This window comes from Cordyceps militaris (assembly GCF_000225605.1).
Source record: "Cordyceps militaris CM01 unplaced genomic scaffold CCM_S00001, whole genome shotgun sequence".
Lineage (NCBI taxonomy): Eukaryota > Fungi > Ascomycota > Sordariomycetes > Hypocreales > Cordycipitaceae > Cordyceps > Cordyceps militaris.
In genome coordinates, this window is record NW_006271969.1 from 1,127,029 (window position 1) to 1,144,616 (window position 17,588).

At 49.5% G+C, this 17,588-nt stretch overlaps 5 protein-coding genes across 5 annotated transcripts; 3 read left to right on the plus strand and 2 right to left on the minus strand.

Moving 5' to 3' along the window:
- Positions 1-885: 885 nt before the first annotated feature.
- On the plus strand, positions 886-3,108 carry CCM_00313 (uncharacterized protein; the record flags this gene model as incomplete). The annotated part of the gene is made up of 1 exon (XM_006665473.1): positions 886-3,108. The coding sequence occupies one exon, from the start codon at positions 886-888 to the stop codon at positions 3,106-3,108; it is 2,223 nt and encodes a 740-aa protein (XP_006665536.1).
- An 825-nt stretch (positions 3,109-3,933) lies between these two features.
- CCM_00314 (uncharacterized protein) lies at positions 3,934-5,089 on the minus strand (the record flags this gene model as incomplete). The annotated part of the gene is made up of 2 exons (XM_006665474.1): positions 3,934-4,914; positions 4,976-5,089. 2 exons carry the CDS (start codon positions 5,087-5,089, stop codon positions 3,934-3,936), a joined length of 1,095 nt encoding a protein of 364 aa, XP_006665537.1.
- Positions 5,090-5,684: 595 nt separating this feature from the next.
- Positions 5,685-8,064, plus strand: CCM_00315 (protein transport protein SEC13; the record flags this gene model as incomplete). The annotated part of the gene is made up of 3 exons (XM_006665475.1): positions 5,685-6,457; positions 6,958-7,206; positions 7,305-8,064. The coding sequence occupies 3 exons, from the start codon at positions 5,685-5,687 to the stop codon at positions 8,062-8,064; spliced, it is 1,782 nt and encodes a 593-aa protein (XP_006665538.1).
- Positions 8,065-8,773: 709 nt separating this feature from the next.
- CCM_00316 (uncharacterized protein) lies at positions 8,774-9,871 on the plus strand (the record flags this gene model as incomplete). Its single annotated transcript, XM_006665476.1, has 1 exon — positions 8,774-9,871. One exon carries the CDS (start codon positions 8,774-8,776, stop codon positions 9,869-9,871), a length of 1,098 nt encoding a protein of 365 aa, XP_006665539.1.
- A 224-nt stretch (positions 9,872-10,095) lies between these two features.
- On the minus strand, positions 10,096-12,969 carry CCM_00317 (Peptidoglycan-binding Lysin subgroup; the record flags this gene model as incomplete). Its single annotated transcript, XM_006665477.1, has 6 exons — positions 10,096-11,162; positions 11,224-11,465; positions 11,519-11,616; positions 11,672-11,801; positions 11,869-12,513; positions 12,581-12,969. 6 exons carry the CDS (start codon positions 12,967-12,969, stop codon positions 10,096-10,098), a joined length of 2,571 nt encoding a protein of 856 aa, XP_006665540.1.
- Between the last annotated feature and the right edge of the window lie 4,619 nt (positions 12,970-17,588).

A 17,588-nucleotide genomic window follows, 5' to 3' on the forward strand; every position in this document is an offset into this window, starting at 1 on the left:
TTAATATAATTAGGTTATAATAATATAATAATTTAATAATTTTTAATAGAACTTCTAGTTATACTAATTTTTTAATATAATTACTACTAATTTGTTAGTGTGTGTTAGAATGAAGATAATATTCCTAGGCCCTACCCTATGCTAGCTACCTATCTAGTAGTGTGTAGGGCCACAGCCACCACACAGCCCACGGGCTACACCCAAGGCCCTACGAGGCCGCTAATTCCTGCAGGCTACAGCGCTGCCAGCTGCAAAAAAAAAAAACGGCTCTAAAGCCTGCAACTTGATAGTCTCAAGACAGTGTTTTTTTATCCAGGGCCCACTCTTTGGCTGGCTGAGAGGCTACGGTGCCGGCTCCGTGCTCCGCCCACACGTCTTGTAGCCAGTTTCCTTCTGGAGCAGGGCCTAGCCGGCCACTGTTTCCCTCCCCCCAGCGCTCACGTTGGCTCAGCCTCTCGATCCCCCCGTGTCATGTTCCGTGCCAAACCACTCCTGATCATCACAACCGACCGCCGCCCACACACTCGCTCGCAGGAAAGTCCTCGACTCCTCCACCGTTCTCGATCATCCCCCCCTTCATCGCCCATTGCAAGACGCGGCCTCTTGCTTCCGATCACAACATCCCGCTCATCTATCGCACGCCCGAACCGGTCGCCGCGATACGGCCTGCGCTTCTCCTCCCTTCGTTTTCGGCCTGGCTCTGCCCAGAACTCGCCCAGCCAGCGAGGCCGTGGGTTCCGCCAGCGTGACTGCCATCCCCCTCGATTGAGTGAGGGCCGCAGTCCGCCTTTTTTTTGTCGTTGCAATTTGACCCCCGAATATTTTCTTCGTTTCCCGATTGCCGCCTTTGGATGCTAGCCCGAGCCTCGACCACCGCGCCTCGCCATGGACAACTCTCGCCGTACCTCCGCTGGCAGCCGCCGCCAACGCTCATCGTCGACTTCGAGTAACGCGTCAACAGCCTCAACGGCGTCGTTTGTCACCGAGGAAGACTATGATCTGCTGGCCAGTGCTGCCATCCCCGATGGATTTCGACCATCGGGCCCCGTTCCGAACTTGTCCGCCATCCGTCGCCCTCTGCTTCCTCTCTCTGGCCCCTTGCTGCCACCACCCCAAGCAGTCAACCCATCATTTTCGAAATGGAATCATCGACCTTCCAGTGTTGCCAAAGCCCCCAGACCCCATGATTCTCTCGCTATCCGTGCCGACGGCTCCAATGCCTCCAACACGGCCCAGACGCCTGGGGGTGGTGTCCCTCCTCTGCGAGGCGAGGCTCCATACCGTGGCCCTTCGAATCCTGCCCATCAGTACGGCATGTATCCCCAACGAACCGCTAGTAAGGCTACCGATCGAAGCGCCCGTGCCAATCGCCCATCCTCATACACCGGCCCTCGTGGCCCTACTCATCCATACACACTATATACCCAGGGTACCGCAGCCGCACCTGTCGAGGCTAATCAACAAGCCATCCCCGTCGGATTTACTGGACTGGCCGCACCATATGAACGACAAATCGGACCCGACGGCGAGGATATTGGTGACTTACTAGGACCCCTTGGCCACACAGAGGAATTGCCTCCCTACTCGCGATACCCCGAAGTCGCTTTTTCTACCAAGCCAGCACCCGGTGCCGCCGTCGTCATCCGCCGTTCACCTTCCTCGGCACAGAATACACACTTAGAAGAGGCCTCGGGTAGCGGATCGGCCCCAACTGTGGCCGCTGTTCCAGAGACACTGGACAATGTCGATGCCGCCCCGGAGAATCCATTTGCCTCTGCTGACGACGACCTTGGGCGCGCAACGTCGAGGCAATCAAGACATTCCATCAGAACCGTGTCAACATATCGCGACAATCCTTCTTCTGACGAATCGTATTCTGAAAAAGCACACCCAATTCAGACGAAATGGCAACGCAGAGCGAGAAGAAAACTCTGGGGTGTCATTCCATACTGGTCCATTTGCCTCCTGTTTGTTGGTCTTATCCTGGGTAGTATCATGGGTGCAGTTGTTGGAACTGTCTTGACAAAAGGCCGCTCGAGCAAACAGCAGCAAACGAAGCCCACGCCAGAACCAGACCATAATCCGACTCCGACAGTTGTCGATATTCAGCCACTGCCAACCGTCCCCAACGCGCTGCTGCCTTTGCCTGTCGGTCGCTTTTCGCTTCCCCAGATGGATGGTGGTGGTACTAGCAAATTATGTGTCAATGACAGCAGACAACTTGCAGCCTGGAGTTGTAACATGGCTTTCCGATTTTATTCTGTCGATGTCTCTCCCGATGCAGGTCGAGCCTCGATTGAGCGATACAATCTGACGCTCAAGCCTATCAACAGCACTCAATCTCAACTACTATGGGGCACACAGCCACCTTATATCAAGGATCCGGTGAAGCTCAGGCTTGTCAACGATAGTATGCAAGGGGAAACGCGTGGTCCTGCCTGGTGGACCTCCGTTTCCTATGACAAGACTGTCGTTGTTCGGCAAGAAGACCTGTCGCCAATGCACAGTAAACGGAACTGGGTTTATCCCGGACTCCCAGCGACAATTGCTACTGCCAACTCGCAAAAGTCGAGATTTTCAAGGTCAAAATATCAACCGCAACCTGGCGATTGTATGTGGATCTGCACATGGCCGCAGACTGTACTTGAAATTCTCATCTACCCCGGTCAGAACGTAACAACGGATCCGGGACCACCGACGGGGCCGTCTCTTACGATGTCGCCGGTGCCATCCCGCACGTCCTCCCCCCAGGATGATTCCAACTTTGGCAACTTTGATTTGAACCAGATGCCCCAAGACCCTCTGGCGCCCTACCCGAAGCTTGTCCGGTTGATCGAACGCCGCACAGCAAATAGCCGTCCTGCCACGTGTTTCGGTTATGAGATGAACAGCCGCGGCAACATTGTACCGCAAACAAACCCCCAAGGCGATGCCAACCAAATCCAAATCTCCGAAAACGTCAATACGGTTCACAGAATGGACCGATCTCCCGGTCCTTACAACGGCCCGCGTGGCAGGGAGGACAGGGACATGCAGGTAGACGGCTCCGGCATCGCTCCCCGGGAATCCCTCGAATTCACGCCATGTTCCTGTTTTTGGTCGCAGTGATAGCCAGATGGGTCCCTTTTTATGTTGACGGCGTTTGTTTTTCTACTGTATGTATCGGGAGCAAGAACTCTGGCGTTTAAATCTTTGGAGCATTTGCAAGGTTTTCTTTTTTTTTCTTGGAAGTCTCTGTATGACTTTACTATTGACATTTGGTTGCTGGGCGTTTTACCCCCCTCCCCCTCTCTCGCTCCCTCCGTCCCTTTTAAGGATTGGCTGTTACAAGTCTTGTCCTCGGCTATTGAGTTTGAGAAGAGAGGAAAGTGTATGAATGATGGGGGTTGCAGTTTCAATTTCTCTTCATTTGCATTGACTAATGGGTCGAAGTTGCCGCCACATTGAAGATAGCCAGTGGCGGATTATACGCTTGTGTATGTATGTATGTATGCACTTTGCTGGAACAGCATGAGTGCAAATAAATAAATGAAATCACTATATTCAAATGAGTTGTCTGACACCTGTATTGTGACAAACGTCTTGACTGTACATGCATGATCTTGATGTCAATACACCTCCATAGGGTGATTGCACATAATCCAACCCTCGGTCCTTGTACACCCCGCCGCGTCTGTATTTACGAGTTGTGTATGCTCAGTACCAGCCGGCGAGCCGATGGAGGCCGGCCGCATCTCACAGAAAGGGGTCGCCCATGTAGTATGCACACGACCTTGGCCCAGGGCAGAGGAAGAAGCGTGACTCAGGCCTCAGCCGGCTGTGCTGCTGCGGTGCCGTCTTTTCGTCCTCGCGGCCTGACTCGCGCGCGGATGGCGCGCCGTGCGACCGCGCACCCGCGGTTGCGTTCTTGTCCGTCATTCCCCCCGAGGCCAGTCACGTCGCTGGCGCCTGGTCGCCGAGGCTTGCTGCCATGGCCACCGCCGCAGCGGAACCCTCATCGCCCAAAGAAGCACCGCCCTCGGTCGGCTGCACCTCGTTGCCGACAATGTCCTTTTTGCCGTCGCGAAAGTCGCGCATGAGGGCGAGGAAGACGGAATTTTGCCACTTTTCGCCGCTCTCGTGTTGCACCGACTCGAGCAGCCGCTCCGCCGCCTCGGACACGGCCGACTTGTTGCGCGCGTCGTCGTCGGCGAGCATGTCAGCAGCCGTGTTCTCCTCCTCTAGCGGCTCCGGCGGCGTAATGGTGGGCGCTTCGCGGCTTTCTAGCGTCAGGTTGTTAAGCTCAGGCACGCCGAGGTCCGAAAAGTGCTTGTCATCCGTCTCCGTTGCGGTGGTCGCCTGCGCGTCGTCTGCGAGCGCCTGCTCGTTTAGTTCCAGTTCTCGCGCCATCTGCTCCATGGCGGCGTCCACCTGCGTCATGTTGCCGGTGGCCGTATTGCTGGCCATCCACTTGGCCATCTCCTGGTCAAAGTCGGCCTCGCCGGCCGCCTGCGGCTGGGCGTACGCACTGCCGGCCGGCGCGAAAAAGGGAGAAAGGTTGGACTGTTGCGGTGAAAAGGCGCTTTGAAAGTTCATATGCATGGGGTTGGCGGCGCCGGCAAACATGGGACCCTGGCGCGGTGGCTGCTGGTGCATGGGCTGGCGTTGCGGCTGCTGCGCCGCAAAACTAGCAAAGTCGGCCGCCCAGTTACCACCCATCCCGGGAGCGGCGGTGGGTGTCTGGTATGCGAATTCGGGGGCGACCGCCGGGCCAAAGGAACTCGCGGCGGCCTGTGCGGGATTGAGAGCGGCGGCGTGAGCGGCGAGTCGGCTCGCGGGGTCGTGGTGCATGCCTGGCAGGCCGACTGGAGTCCCCATGAAGGCATCGAATTCTTGGGGACCTTGTGCCATGTTCTGGGGTCTCGATCGGAACGCCTGGAAGCAAGAGGTTCTCAGTTAGCATGTTGTCCGGTCGAGGAGTGTTTGCAACACGTACTCCGCGGGCCTGGTTGCCGTTGACCAGACGGTCTTGGTGATGGCTGACATCGCGCGCCTGGCGGTCCAGCATCTGCTTGAACGGCGTTCCGCCGCTGCATGAAGCGTCGGCCATGGCTGCTACTGGGGTGTGGTTTGCGTGGTCCGATGGAGGGAAGGCCAGGTGCCGCGCGGGGATGTCGTTCTGCGCTGTGCCAGCAATGGAAGGGTACGCGGCAGATAATTGGAGCAGTGGCCTCGACTTAAATGTAGAAGGTAAAGGTAGAAGCAAGAGGCGAGGTGAAAAGAAAACAGGCGGAGTAAATAAATGCCTTTATGTGTAAATTTGAGATGTAATGATGAACAGATGACAAACCCAGCCGAGGCTGTGGGTGGCAAGCAAGCTAGAGTCGGGCGCTGTAAGGTGGGGCGCCGAAAACACCGATGCGACTGATGAGCGACAACCCAGCAATACAGCAATACCGCCAATCCGACGATAGGAGCTCTTGGCGCGGCTGCACCTCCCTCTCCACGTGCCAAAATGCGACTCCAGTACATGAAGTTCGCGCCGGCACTCCAAGTGGTGTTTCTTCAAGTCAGACCTCCTCCCCCCATCTGCAGCCTATATATGTCGGAGTTACAAGCCGCGGGAGTGTGCAGGACGCAAATAAGACAGCTAGCTGTTCTCCTCCCCGTTGCATCTACATAAAATCCCTCCTTACTTCGCAAACATGGCTCCAAACAATGACCAGGAGCAGCAGCGGAAAAACGAGATTACAGCAGTGCTCAGCCAAGGATATTTTCCCCTTTTCCAGCAGCTGCCACCTGAAATCCGCCGTCACATTTGGCAAGAGGCGCTCTGTGAATGGGCGGTCTGGTATACATCGCACCCCCACGTCAATCTCCAAGCAAGTGGCCTATTCATACGTATGAGGCCCGTCGGCATAGCGCCGTTCCATGTCGGTCTCGCGTGCCAAGAGTCGCGACACCTGATGGAGGGGCTGTACACAAAGCTGCTGGCCGGCGGTGGCGGCTCTGCGGCGTCTCCTGCCGCCGTGTATTGGCTGATACCAGAGCGGACCATTACGTATCTCGGCTGCACCGCGCGCGCCGTCGACTTCCTTGACATCATCCACGCCCACCAGAGCCTGCCCCTGAGACATCTGGTGCTACACTGGTCTGACCTGCTCGATGTGACTCGCTTCAGCCATAACCTCGTCTACCAGTGCCCCGACCTCCAGACTCTTACCCTACATGCCGCTGACAGGGGAACGACGCCGGAGCTGTGCCGATGCGATTCGCCGCTCAGCCAACACCTCGCGAACTGGTACATTACCGTCGCGTCTTGGCAAGACGAGACGCTTCCGTATGTAGAGCACCCGGAATCAGAGATGCTCAATTGGAGTGTGGGCGAGTACTTTGGCGACCGGAACGAAGAGGTGGAGGGGCCAAGGCTGCATTTTCTGCCATCCAAATTGCAGCCATCAGCAGCTTTGGAGCGGCAGTGATTCCCACCTTCATCCTGCAGTTGGTGTTGCTACTGTCGACTGCCACCGCATCTTCTTTTCTCAACCTCGTTTCTTGACGCAAGGAGAGCTAAATTGAAGATTTGTGGCTAAATTGACAATACCAACATGTTGCCAAAAAGATGTCAAGATGATATACCCCAAGCTTAGGCCTAACTAGATCTTGCCATCAGGTGGGGCTTATATCACGTGCAGCACTTGTCCCCTTGCCAGCTGTCCCCATCACCAAGAGCCTACACCTAAGCTACTGCTGCGCTGGCGTCTGAGCTTCTCCGTGTCACTGTTCTTTCTTGGGTCATATCCAGCTTCTTTTCCTTTTTCTCACCGACCGACTGGCGTTGTCGTAATAGCAATGGTACTGCTCCCCCCTGATCTCAGCACATGGTAAATTCTGGGCCAGACAGCTAACCGTGCACAGGCGGCGCAAGTCATCTCCAACTCCGGCCATGATGATATGATTGTACGTGCGATCCCACAGACCCTTCTTCCACCGCCGCTCGAGTCCGCATCAGAGAGCTGCAGCAGCTCCTAGATTCACCTTGCAATGCAAACGATGCTTTGCCCCCGCATTCCGAGTAGCGACACCCCAAGCTAACAGAGAAACCCCCCAGCATGATGCCGTCCTCGACTATTACGGCCGCAAGCTGGCCACCTGCTCCAGCGATCGCACAATCAGAATTTTCGAAATCGAAGGCGAGTCGCAGCGGTTAATCGAGACTCTAAAGGGGTAAGCTCCTCACCTACCCCGCGCCTCCTAGCCGAGCTTCACAATGCGACAGTAAACATAACCTACTCGACCTGATGATTAACGAATCGCGTTTACAGTCATGAAGGCGCCGTCTGGTGCGTCGCCTGGGCTCATCCCAAGTATGGCAACATTCTCGCATCGGCCGGCTACGACGGCAAAGTTTTTATCTGGAAGGAACAAGGACCGCAGCACCAATGGCAACGCATCTACGACTTCCCACTACACAAGGCCTCGGTCAACATTGTTTCGTGGGCGCCGCACGAGGCAGGCTGCTTGCTAGCCTGCGCCTCCTCCGATGGGAATGTCAGCGTTCTCGAGTTCAAGGACTCAGCCTTTGACAACACTACTTTCCCGGCCCATGGCCTCGGCGTCAACTCTGTCTCCTGGGCTCCTGCCACCGCTCCCGGCAGTATCGTCAGCAGCTCTCCCGGTCCCGCTGCCGCCGGCAACCGCCGCTTTGTCACTGGTGGTAGCGACAATGTTGTGAAGATCTGGGCTTTTGACCCCGCCACGCAGTCGTACAAGCAAGAAGGAGAGGCGCTCACCGGCCACTCGGACTGGGTTCGCGATGTTGCTTGGTCTCCCACTGTCCTCAAGAGGTCATACATTGCCTCAGCTTCCCAGGACAAGACTGTTCGCATCTGGACTGCAGATTCGACGGCTGGTGGCCCTGCCCAGTGGGATTGCAAGACGCTTGACTTTGAGGCCCCCGTTTGGCGTGTGAGCTGGTCCTTGAGCGGGAACGTTTTAGCTGTCAGCGGTGCCGATAATAAGGTCTCCCTGTGGAAGGAGAATCTCCGCGGGGAATGGGAGTGCGTCAAGAAGATCGAGGACTAAGCTAGCCAAACGCAAGAAAAGAAACCTACACCGAACAACAATACACGTACGCAACTACGCCGAGAACCCAAGAGAAATAATTAATTGAAAAATCAGCTGAGGGGCCTAGGGGTATGCGAAGAATAACTGGCGTTTTTCGGGGGGAGAATGACCTGCATAGAGCCAGGCGGGATGACAGGCGACTGAGAAGATGCCCATAACGGATCTGATATAGAATGGGCCACAACTGCCCGAAACCTTCACTATAACTATACGTATACGTGCAATGAGTCCCAATAAAAACAACATAACGACACTTGATCATTTACGTGATTTATTTGAACCTGATTCTTACTTGTATGTGATGTTGGTGTATTTTTCTCGAGCTGGTTGTCATATAGCACCTAAAATAAAACAAACTCAGCTTTCATCCGTGATGGACCTTCGAGGCCTTGTCCGATTCCTGACCATAGTGATTTGCCCCAATGCCGTCACCAGTTTGTGCGTTCTGCCCTCTTCATTTGTGCACTGCATGATGTTAGTACCGCACAGCTAATAAAAATGTTTGTTTAATCTGTTGAAATGCCTCGAATGTACAGCTGCTACCCAGGGTTATCGTGCCATGACGTGGTAGTGCTGCCCCTCCACCCCACCACCAAACAAGGTATAAGTAGATGACTTCTCCCACCGGCAGCCTTGCTTACCTTTGACAAGACAACGACCGCCCAAGATGGCCAACATGGAGAAATATCCGCTTTTCGGCATCCCAAACGCTGTAACAGTCGACGCGACGCCAATTCCGCTCGACGACGCCACGCGAGAGCTCTACCAGCGCGCCGTAGCGGACCCGTCCTCCATCACCGACGCCGAGATGCGCACCATTACGCTGCGCCCTCCGCCAGCGCAAGAGGACGAGCTGTGCCGCGAAAAGTGCGACCTGCCGTTCGACGCGGTCGTGCAAAAGGCCCTGCGCGGCGACAAGCTCACCTACGACGAGGCCGAGGCCATCAAGCTCGGCGTGCGGTGGAAGCAGAAAACCGAGACGACGGCCCGGCAGCTGCGCCAGCCGCCAGAGGACAGGGAGCTGCGGTACGCCGCCGTCGAGGCCGTGACGCCGCAGAGCCTCAAGGACGCCCGGGTGATTGCGCAGCCCGTGTACGCGGCGGCGGGCGACGCCGCGTCGGCCGCCGTGCTCGAGTACTACCAGGGCAGCGAGATGCTGCAGATCAAGCGCGCGCTGATGACGCCGTGGCAGGCGCACATCCTCGCGCAGGGCCACGGCGGCGCGTGCGGCCTGGTCCTCTTCCACCCGCGGCGGGCGGCGGCGGCCCGCTGGGACGCGTTCCGCGCGCGGATGGACCTGGCCGTGCACCACGGCCTGCGCGCCAAAGCCGGCGGCGTCAAGGCGCCCATCATAGACGGCTTTGCGCTGCACCTGGTAGAGACCACCGGGGAAAGCAGCGGCGGCGGCGGCGGCGAGTGGCAGGAGACGTTCAAGGAGCTGCGCGACGCCGGGGCGGTGCCGCCGGGGCTGCGGACGGACGCCTTTCTGTACGTCGACGACGAGGCGCTGGCGTCGGTGGACGGGAAGCGCCCGTTTGCGTGGCTCTGGGAGCCGCAGGACACGGAGCACGGGCCGCTGAGGGTCGAGCTCAACAGCATCGTGCCGCTGCTCATGGCGAGGCTGACGCAGCGCGACCTCGAGGGCGACGCGAGGACCAAGCCGTTTCGACACGGCCCGGAGCTCGCGGCGCTGCACAAGGCGGCGAGCTACGCGAGGAGCGACGACATGATTCAGATCTGGCCGCCTGATCCTCGCGCTACGTGATACAGCGTCGGCGTGGCAACTTGTACATTTATGGCTTCGTCGCAGGCGAGAAGTAAAAGAAGAGGCACGAACAAGGTTACGTGGCTCACGATTCTTGCGCAAGGTACTCGAATGCTCATGGCTTGTAGAAGAAGATTAAAGAAGAAAAACACAATTTAGAGGAAAATACATCTCCTTCTACTGGCTGCTATCGTAAACCTGGAATCAAGTATTTACTACCTTCTTTATATTCCTACGCAAACGTAGTAGTTGGGAAAGAGTCCACTGCAGTCGCTCTTGACAGCCGGGTTCCACGAGTAAAAGTCATTCAAGGCGATATTGTTGCTCTGAGCAAGGTTGTAGCAGCCGTCTCCCGACTTGACCTGGTAGAACTTCTTGCAGTTCTTGACCATGCCATCTTGCACAGGCGTAGGCGTCGCGTTGGCCGGAGGCGTGCTCGTGGTAGGCGTTCCGGCACGGCCGACGCAGAGGTAGTAGTCGGGGAAGAGGCCGCTGCAGTCGCCCTTGAGGGCCGGGTTCCACGAATAAAGATCAGAGATGGCAATGCTGTGGTCGTGAGCAATGTCATAGCAGCCGTCGCCGCTTTTTACTTTATAGAAGCTGTTGCAGCCAGACACCATGCCGTCCTGTGTTGGTGTAGGCGTCCCGTTGCTTGGTGGCGGGGTGGTGGTAGGCGTGGCCGACTGGTGGCCGACACAAATGTAGTAGTCGGGGAAGAGGCCGCTGCAGTCACTCTCGAGGGCTGGGTTCCACGAGTAGAGGTCGTCTAATGCGATACCATTGCTTGATGCAATATCATAACAGCCGTCGCCCGACTTGACCTTGTAAAACTTGTCACAGTTCTTTACCATGCCATCCTGCACAGGTGAAGGAGTGGTGCCAGGAGGAGTGGTCGTAGTGGTGGGGGTGGTGGTAGGTGTGCCGCTTGAGCTAGAAGTTACGCCAACGCAGAGGTAGTAATCTGGAAACAACCCAGAGCAGTCTCCCTTGAGCGCAGGGTTCCACGAGTAGAGATCGCTCAAGGCGACTCCATTACTATCCGCAATGTTGTAGCAGCCATCACCGCTCTTGACCTTGTAGAACTTGTTACAGTTCTTGACCATTCCATCTTGGGTAGGCGTGGGCGTTGTGACGCTGGGGGAAGTAGTCGTGGTCGTGGCCGGGGTACTGGTGGGAGACGCGACTGTAACTTGCGCGCAGTAGCGGAATCCCTTTGTCAAGACACAATTCTGGGGGTTGTTCTCGTCGTACTTTAGCGACGGGTTCCAAGAGACGAAGTCCGTAATGTTGGCTGAGCGAGAAAGGTTAGTATGGGACTGGACAAAAGCGAAAGGAAAATGGACAAGACGTACTTCCGAAGACACTGGCCACAGAGTAACATGCGTTGACAGACGAGCCGTTTCTGGCACCGTCAAGATAGGTGACATATGTGGCACATCCCTCCTTTGTTCCGGCGGCAAGAGGTAGAGTGTCCGGGTCGGTTCTGTTTGGCGCCGCGGTTGGAAACTCCCAGCGGGAGACTGTGCTCACGGAGCCAGTTTCAACACAGCTTGCGGGGAGAGGAATCTGGTTGACGCAAGGATTGACGATACCACTGCGCAGGGATTTAGCCTATTGTTCATCGGTTCTGTAGTCGCTGCGACGTACCCGTATCCAGGATAGGCGCCAATGTCACCCACGGGCTTCACGCAGTACGAGTAGCCGAGCAGCAGGTTGGTGCAGTTGGGGTTGTTCACTTCAGGGTTCTACGCCAGATGTTAGAGTTCATCCAGTCGTAGAGACGATATTTGCTGGACGTACCAAGAAGTAAAAGTCCTTTAAGCTGATGCTCATCATGACCGTGACGGAGCCGCAAGTATCGCCTGGAGAAACCTTGTAGAACTTGCCGCAGTAGTGGTTGGTGCCGTCGACGACGTCAGTTGGCACGGTGCTAGTACAGAGATGGAAAGTCAGCGCTCATACAATATACCTTGCAGCTGTAATCAATCCCAACTTACGTCGGCGTCGCTGTCGTCGTGGGGATTGTGGTAGGATCTGGCGGAGACGTATCTCCCGGCGCGCTGATGCACAGGTGCGTGCCCACCAAGACCTCAAGATTGCTGCAGTCCCTGTTGACGCGGGGATTCCACGATATTACCTGCGTGGCCGAAAAAGAGCCATTGTGCGCCTGAGAGATCCCAAAGCACGTGTCGTTGGCCTGCAGCGTGTACAGTTTGCAGGTTGCCGGGACACAGAGATCCGTGCCCGGCTTGGGAAAGTTGCTGCAGTCGGCCGCGATGCTGTTCTGGTACTGTAGCATCGATGTGGATACGCTCAGCGCCGTGCTGACGCTGTCGCAGTCGTCGCCCGCCTTGACGGTGTAGTGCGAGGCGCAAGCCGCGCTGCTGGGCGTCGGGCTACCGGAGGAGGTGGCGGTGCTGTTGGCGGGTAGCGTATAAGGCGCAGGAGAGGTGACCGGGTAGCTGGTGACGCCGCATGACGAGGTCAACGAGCTGTAGTAGCTGGATAGGTCGGCGTCATAGCCGAGGGGGGAGTTGAGCTCTGCCTGGAAGGTACGCAACACGCAGTCCTTGCATCCGTCCGATGCAGAGCCATTCGCGGCGGCCCACTGGTCTACCTGGGGAGCGCAGAACTGGTTTGAACTGTGTATTCGTGTAAGTGACAAGTCAGAAATCTATTCCATCCCGTATTTGGTGTTGTAGTACTTACTTGTCTTTGAGACAAATGTAGCTGTACGCGAAGAGCAGCGAGTCGGTCATGTACGTGGCAGGATAGCGGATGCCATTGAGCGTCGTGGCATCAGTCTGGCAAGCGTCCTTTTGGCTCGATTGTAAGCTCTTAAGCGAGGTCAAACAATCATCCTTGCAGACGCTGGTGAGGACGTCGCTGGTAGGCTCGAAGCCGTCAAAAGCGATGGAGGACAAGGTCGCATCGCATTTGACCGACGTGCCAAAGGTGGTCTTGCAGCCACTCGACACAGTATCGGGTGCGTCAATGGAGCGAGAGGTGCCGTCAGGATCGGCCAGAAAGACTTGTGACTCTGCAGCAGAGAGGAACAGGGCCGCAAGAGCCAGCGTTCTGAACGAAACGGTATCCATGGTTGGCAAGTGTGTGTGTGGTTTCCGCAAAGGAATGAATGACACGAAAAGCACACAGACTTGGCCGGACACGAGAAAGAGTGTAGCTGTCACGGGAGCGAGTTGATCAGGTCATAAGGAGGGGGGATCGCTGCTTTGGAGGACTTCTTCTTGATTGTGACGGCCGAGATGGACCACCGATATGGGCCGTGGAGAGGGAGTAGGTTTACCTGTACATGTGAGATGGTCAACCACTTGCAAGAATTTGTCATGAGCTTCATTCAAATGCCGAATAGACGAGGAGCTGAAAGTGAATATGACGGTTGCGTGACTCGCCTCTTGCATCCTGCTCATTTCGGCGTTGTCTTTCAACGGTTTAGACAGCCCCGGTGACCCCATCATGATGCATCGCTAAAGAAACGAAGCGTGAACGAGGCGACCAATGCGAGGCGTCGGCACGGGCTGCCAAGCCGGCCTTTTGGCGCCGGGAATGCCCTTTCAGGGTTTTCGACTTGATTTTGCATAAAATACTGGGATAAACAGCGGTATTTTCGTCGTTTTCGCCCCCAGCCTGTCAGCACGGCGTTGTGTGTTCCTGGTTAGCCGTGAGTCGATCCCCCTGCTTCAGTGGACATGGCTAAGCTAGTGTCAGTGCGTGTGTCAGAATGAAGATGATATTCCTAGGCTATACCCTGCTCTGGCTGCCTATCTAGTGGTGGTGTAGGCCTACACACACCATAGGTGCCGCTATCTAAATAACGATATCCTTATTAATACCTAGAAGCTATAATAACAATATTATCCTATTTAATAGTAATTTATCTTCTTATCCCTATAAAATAGCCTTATCCTTATAAAATAGTAAAGTAATAGTAAAGTTCTTAATTAAATTCCTTATATATTTCCTTATATATCTTAAGCCTAGTTTTTTAAGATTACTAAGCTTTATAGCTACTCCTTTAGTATCTAATCTATATTATATTTTTTCCTATAGCCTCCTTATATTATAGCTATTATTACTATAGCTAGGTACTTTAATACCTTAGTATATTAGTATATATTATCCTTTTATTATCTTAGTATTATAAATATCTTAAGGTTATACTTTTTTATTATATATTAAAAAAGGTAGAATAATAATATTATTTTATAGTTATACTTTTACCTTACCCTTTAGTCTTTTATAAACTTTATAATATTTACTATCTTCTATAATATATTATATTTATACTTAATTATATACTATAAGGCTAAAATATTATCTAGGTCTTAATAGCTCTCTAGCTATAATCCTATAAACTATAGGTAGTACTCTACCTAGGCTTCTTACTATTAGGCTAATAGCTATAAATAGCTTTATTTTAAGTCTAAAAAGGGACTATAAAATAATATTAGTTATAGCCTTATAAGTAGGCTAGTTAGCTATAACTATAGCTAGGCTTCTAGTTTTTATATTAGCTTTAGTATTAATACTAGCTTTAAGGCTAATACCTACCTTATTATTAGTATTATAACTATAAGCTAGCTAGTTAGCTATAGCTATAACTAGGCTAGGCTAGCTAATACCTATACTAGTTCTTATATTAGCCTTAGTATTAGTACCTATATAGCTATAGGCTAATCTATTAATATAGCTTTTATTATATATAGTAGTAGTAGTATTAGTTTATATTAGTAATATCTATATCTTCTAGTAACCACCTTATTAGCTATAGTTATAGTTAACCTAGAGGTTTCTATAGTGGCTACCTTAGGGGCGGCTAGTGCTGTAGGGGCGACTTGCTTAGCGGTCGCTAGGGTGGGCCTGGCCGGTGTGCTTATTGTCTTGATATCGCCCTAGGGGCCCTCTGTTAGTCTAAACACACGCTACCTCTAGTTCACGGTGGTGGCGGCTGGCTCGGCGGGTGGGAGTAGTGGCCAGGGTAGAGCCGCTGGTCGCGCGGTGGCTGCCCTGGTGGCGACTAGCTATGCAAGCGGGAGTGTTCAAGGCGGAGCCGCGACCGGCTTAGCGGTGGCTATCTCGGGGGCCACTGGTTCAGTGTTGGTTAGTCCTATAGTATTAGTCCCTATAGCGGCGGCGGTAGCTACCTACCTTATATATACTACCTTAACTACTTTAGTCTAGTTATCTAGTAATAGTAATACTATTATATTTAGTATATAGTATTACTCTTTAGATATTAAATTATACTATATAAGCTTCTAGACCTTATATATACCCTAGATCTATATTTAGATAAGTACTTATCTAAATAGTAGGAATATCTAGGTATCTTTAATTATAATATAGGCTATAAGGAATCTAGTTATTATTATACTCTTATTACTAGAGGTTATATATAAATAGTTCTATCCTATTATTATCTACTAATACTTATTAAATATATTAAAGAATAGTTATATAAATTTTATTATATTATAGAGTACCTTTCTATACTTATTAAGAGGGGTTATATTAATATACCTAGGTAGGTATTTACTTATACTATCTAGGGTTAATAAGGCTTAGTATATCTCTTTAAGCTAGGTTAAGTAGTTATTTAGGTTATTATTAATTAAGCCTTTAATAAGCTTTAAGACTATTTAATATATTTAATTAATCTATTAATTACTTCCTTATATAAGTAATATATCTAGATATATTTTATTATTTATATCTAGGTTAAGCCTACTTTTCTTTAAGGTTATACTTATTTCTTATTTAGCTTATCTTTTTATTTAATCTCTATTACTATTAAGATTAGCTAAGGTAACTAGATTTATAACTAGATTTATAGCTAGGTCTTATATTATAAATATAAGTAATACTTAATTAATTATAAATATAGGTACTACTTAATTATTAGCTAGATTTATAGCTAGATTTATAACTAGGTCTTATATTATAAATATAGGTAATACTTAATTATCTATTTATAACTTATATATCTATATTACTTTAAAGGCTTATTAGCTACTATATAGTATATAATAGTATAGTTATAAGAGGATAGATAAGGAAGAAGGGAAAAAGGGGGAGTAAGAGAAAGGGTAGAAATATAAGTTAGAGTAAAAGTAAAGAACTATATAGTTAGTTATAAGAAGTATTAGAATAGTATTAAGTATAAAAAGTGCTTAATACTATTTATATTATTATAAGTTATTTTCTATACTTCTCTATTTATTCTCTACTTATATTTACTCTAGGTATACCTACTTATTCTATACCTATTCTAGTAATAGCTAGGATATATATTTACCTAGATCTTTAATATAGAGTTATTAGTTATAGTTACTACTAAGATCCTTAAATCTTACCTAGAATTATTCCCTAGGGCCTTATTATTAGGTATTATAAATATAGTTAATAAGGTAGTCTTTTATATATACTAGTATCTAGTCTAGCTTCCCTATATCCTATTCTTTATATTTATAGGCTAGCTTAAGGTAGTCTACTAATATTATATTATATATCCTTTATAACTATAGTAGCTATAGTCTATATACTATTTATCCTATCCTTTTTATAATTATAAATAGGCTAGTAAATTATATACTAAATTTATATCCTAGTAACTTAGATATAGAGTAGCCTCTATATAGTTATAAATAAACTTAATTACCTATTATAAAGAATATTATCTTATATCTTTAGTTATAATAACTTTTTATAATTATAGCTATTATTACTATAGTATTATAGGTTATAATCCTTACTATAGTTATATCTAGTTTAGCTACTATAGCTAGTAGTAGGCTATTAACTATATCTTAAGGGTTAAAGCCTATAATAACTTTATAGGTATTATACTTTATTACTATATTCTAGGCTATATTTAGCTAGAATTATAGCCTAAATAATAATTCTTTTTATCTAGTTATATTAGTTATAGTAGCTAGGTATATATAGATAGCTAATAAGATAATTTAAATAGCCTTTTCTATCTATTTATTAGTCTATAGGTAATATACTATAGAGTATATTAGCTTTATCCCTAGCTATCTCTATATATATTACTATATAGCTAATAAAAACTTAAGGTCTTAGTTAAATAGTATAATCTATAGTAGGCCTTATCCTTATAAGAATAAGGTGTCTATAATAACTTTTACTATAGTTACTAAGCTAGCCTTATAGCTAAGTAGTCTTAAGATAATTACCTTACTAAACTTATATATTAATACTACTATATATATATATCCTTCCTTTAACTCTAGTAAGGCTAGTAAGAAGTTAAAGGATATATAGTAAAAGGGGATTAATAAGGGTAGTAATAGTTATAGATTCCTATATAATATATAATATATCTTCTTATAGGTTTAGTATAGTTAGTATTATTTAAGAAACTTATAAAATCTTTATAGTTTATTATAAATATAGAACTATATTAAAAGATAAACTAGCTTATTATAACCTCTATAGTTTCTAGTATATAGGGATTTAAAGAGCTTAGCTATATAGCTACTTAGAATATATAGCTTCTTCTTTACTTTATAACTATCTAGATATTCTATAACTTTATATAGTAGCTTATCCTATTATATAAATAATAGTTTAACTTTATTATCTAGTTATAGCTTATTATTTACTTTAATAGTATTAAAGATCCTCTTCTAAATAAGGTTTATAGTATATCTATTTATTAATCCTACTTTAAAGT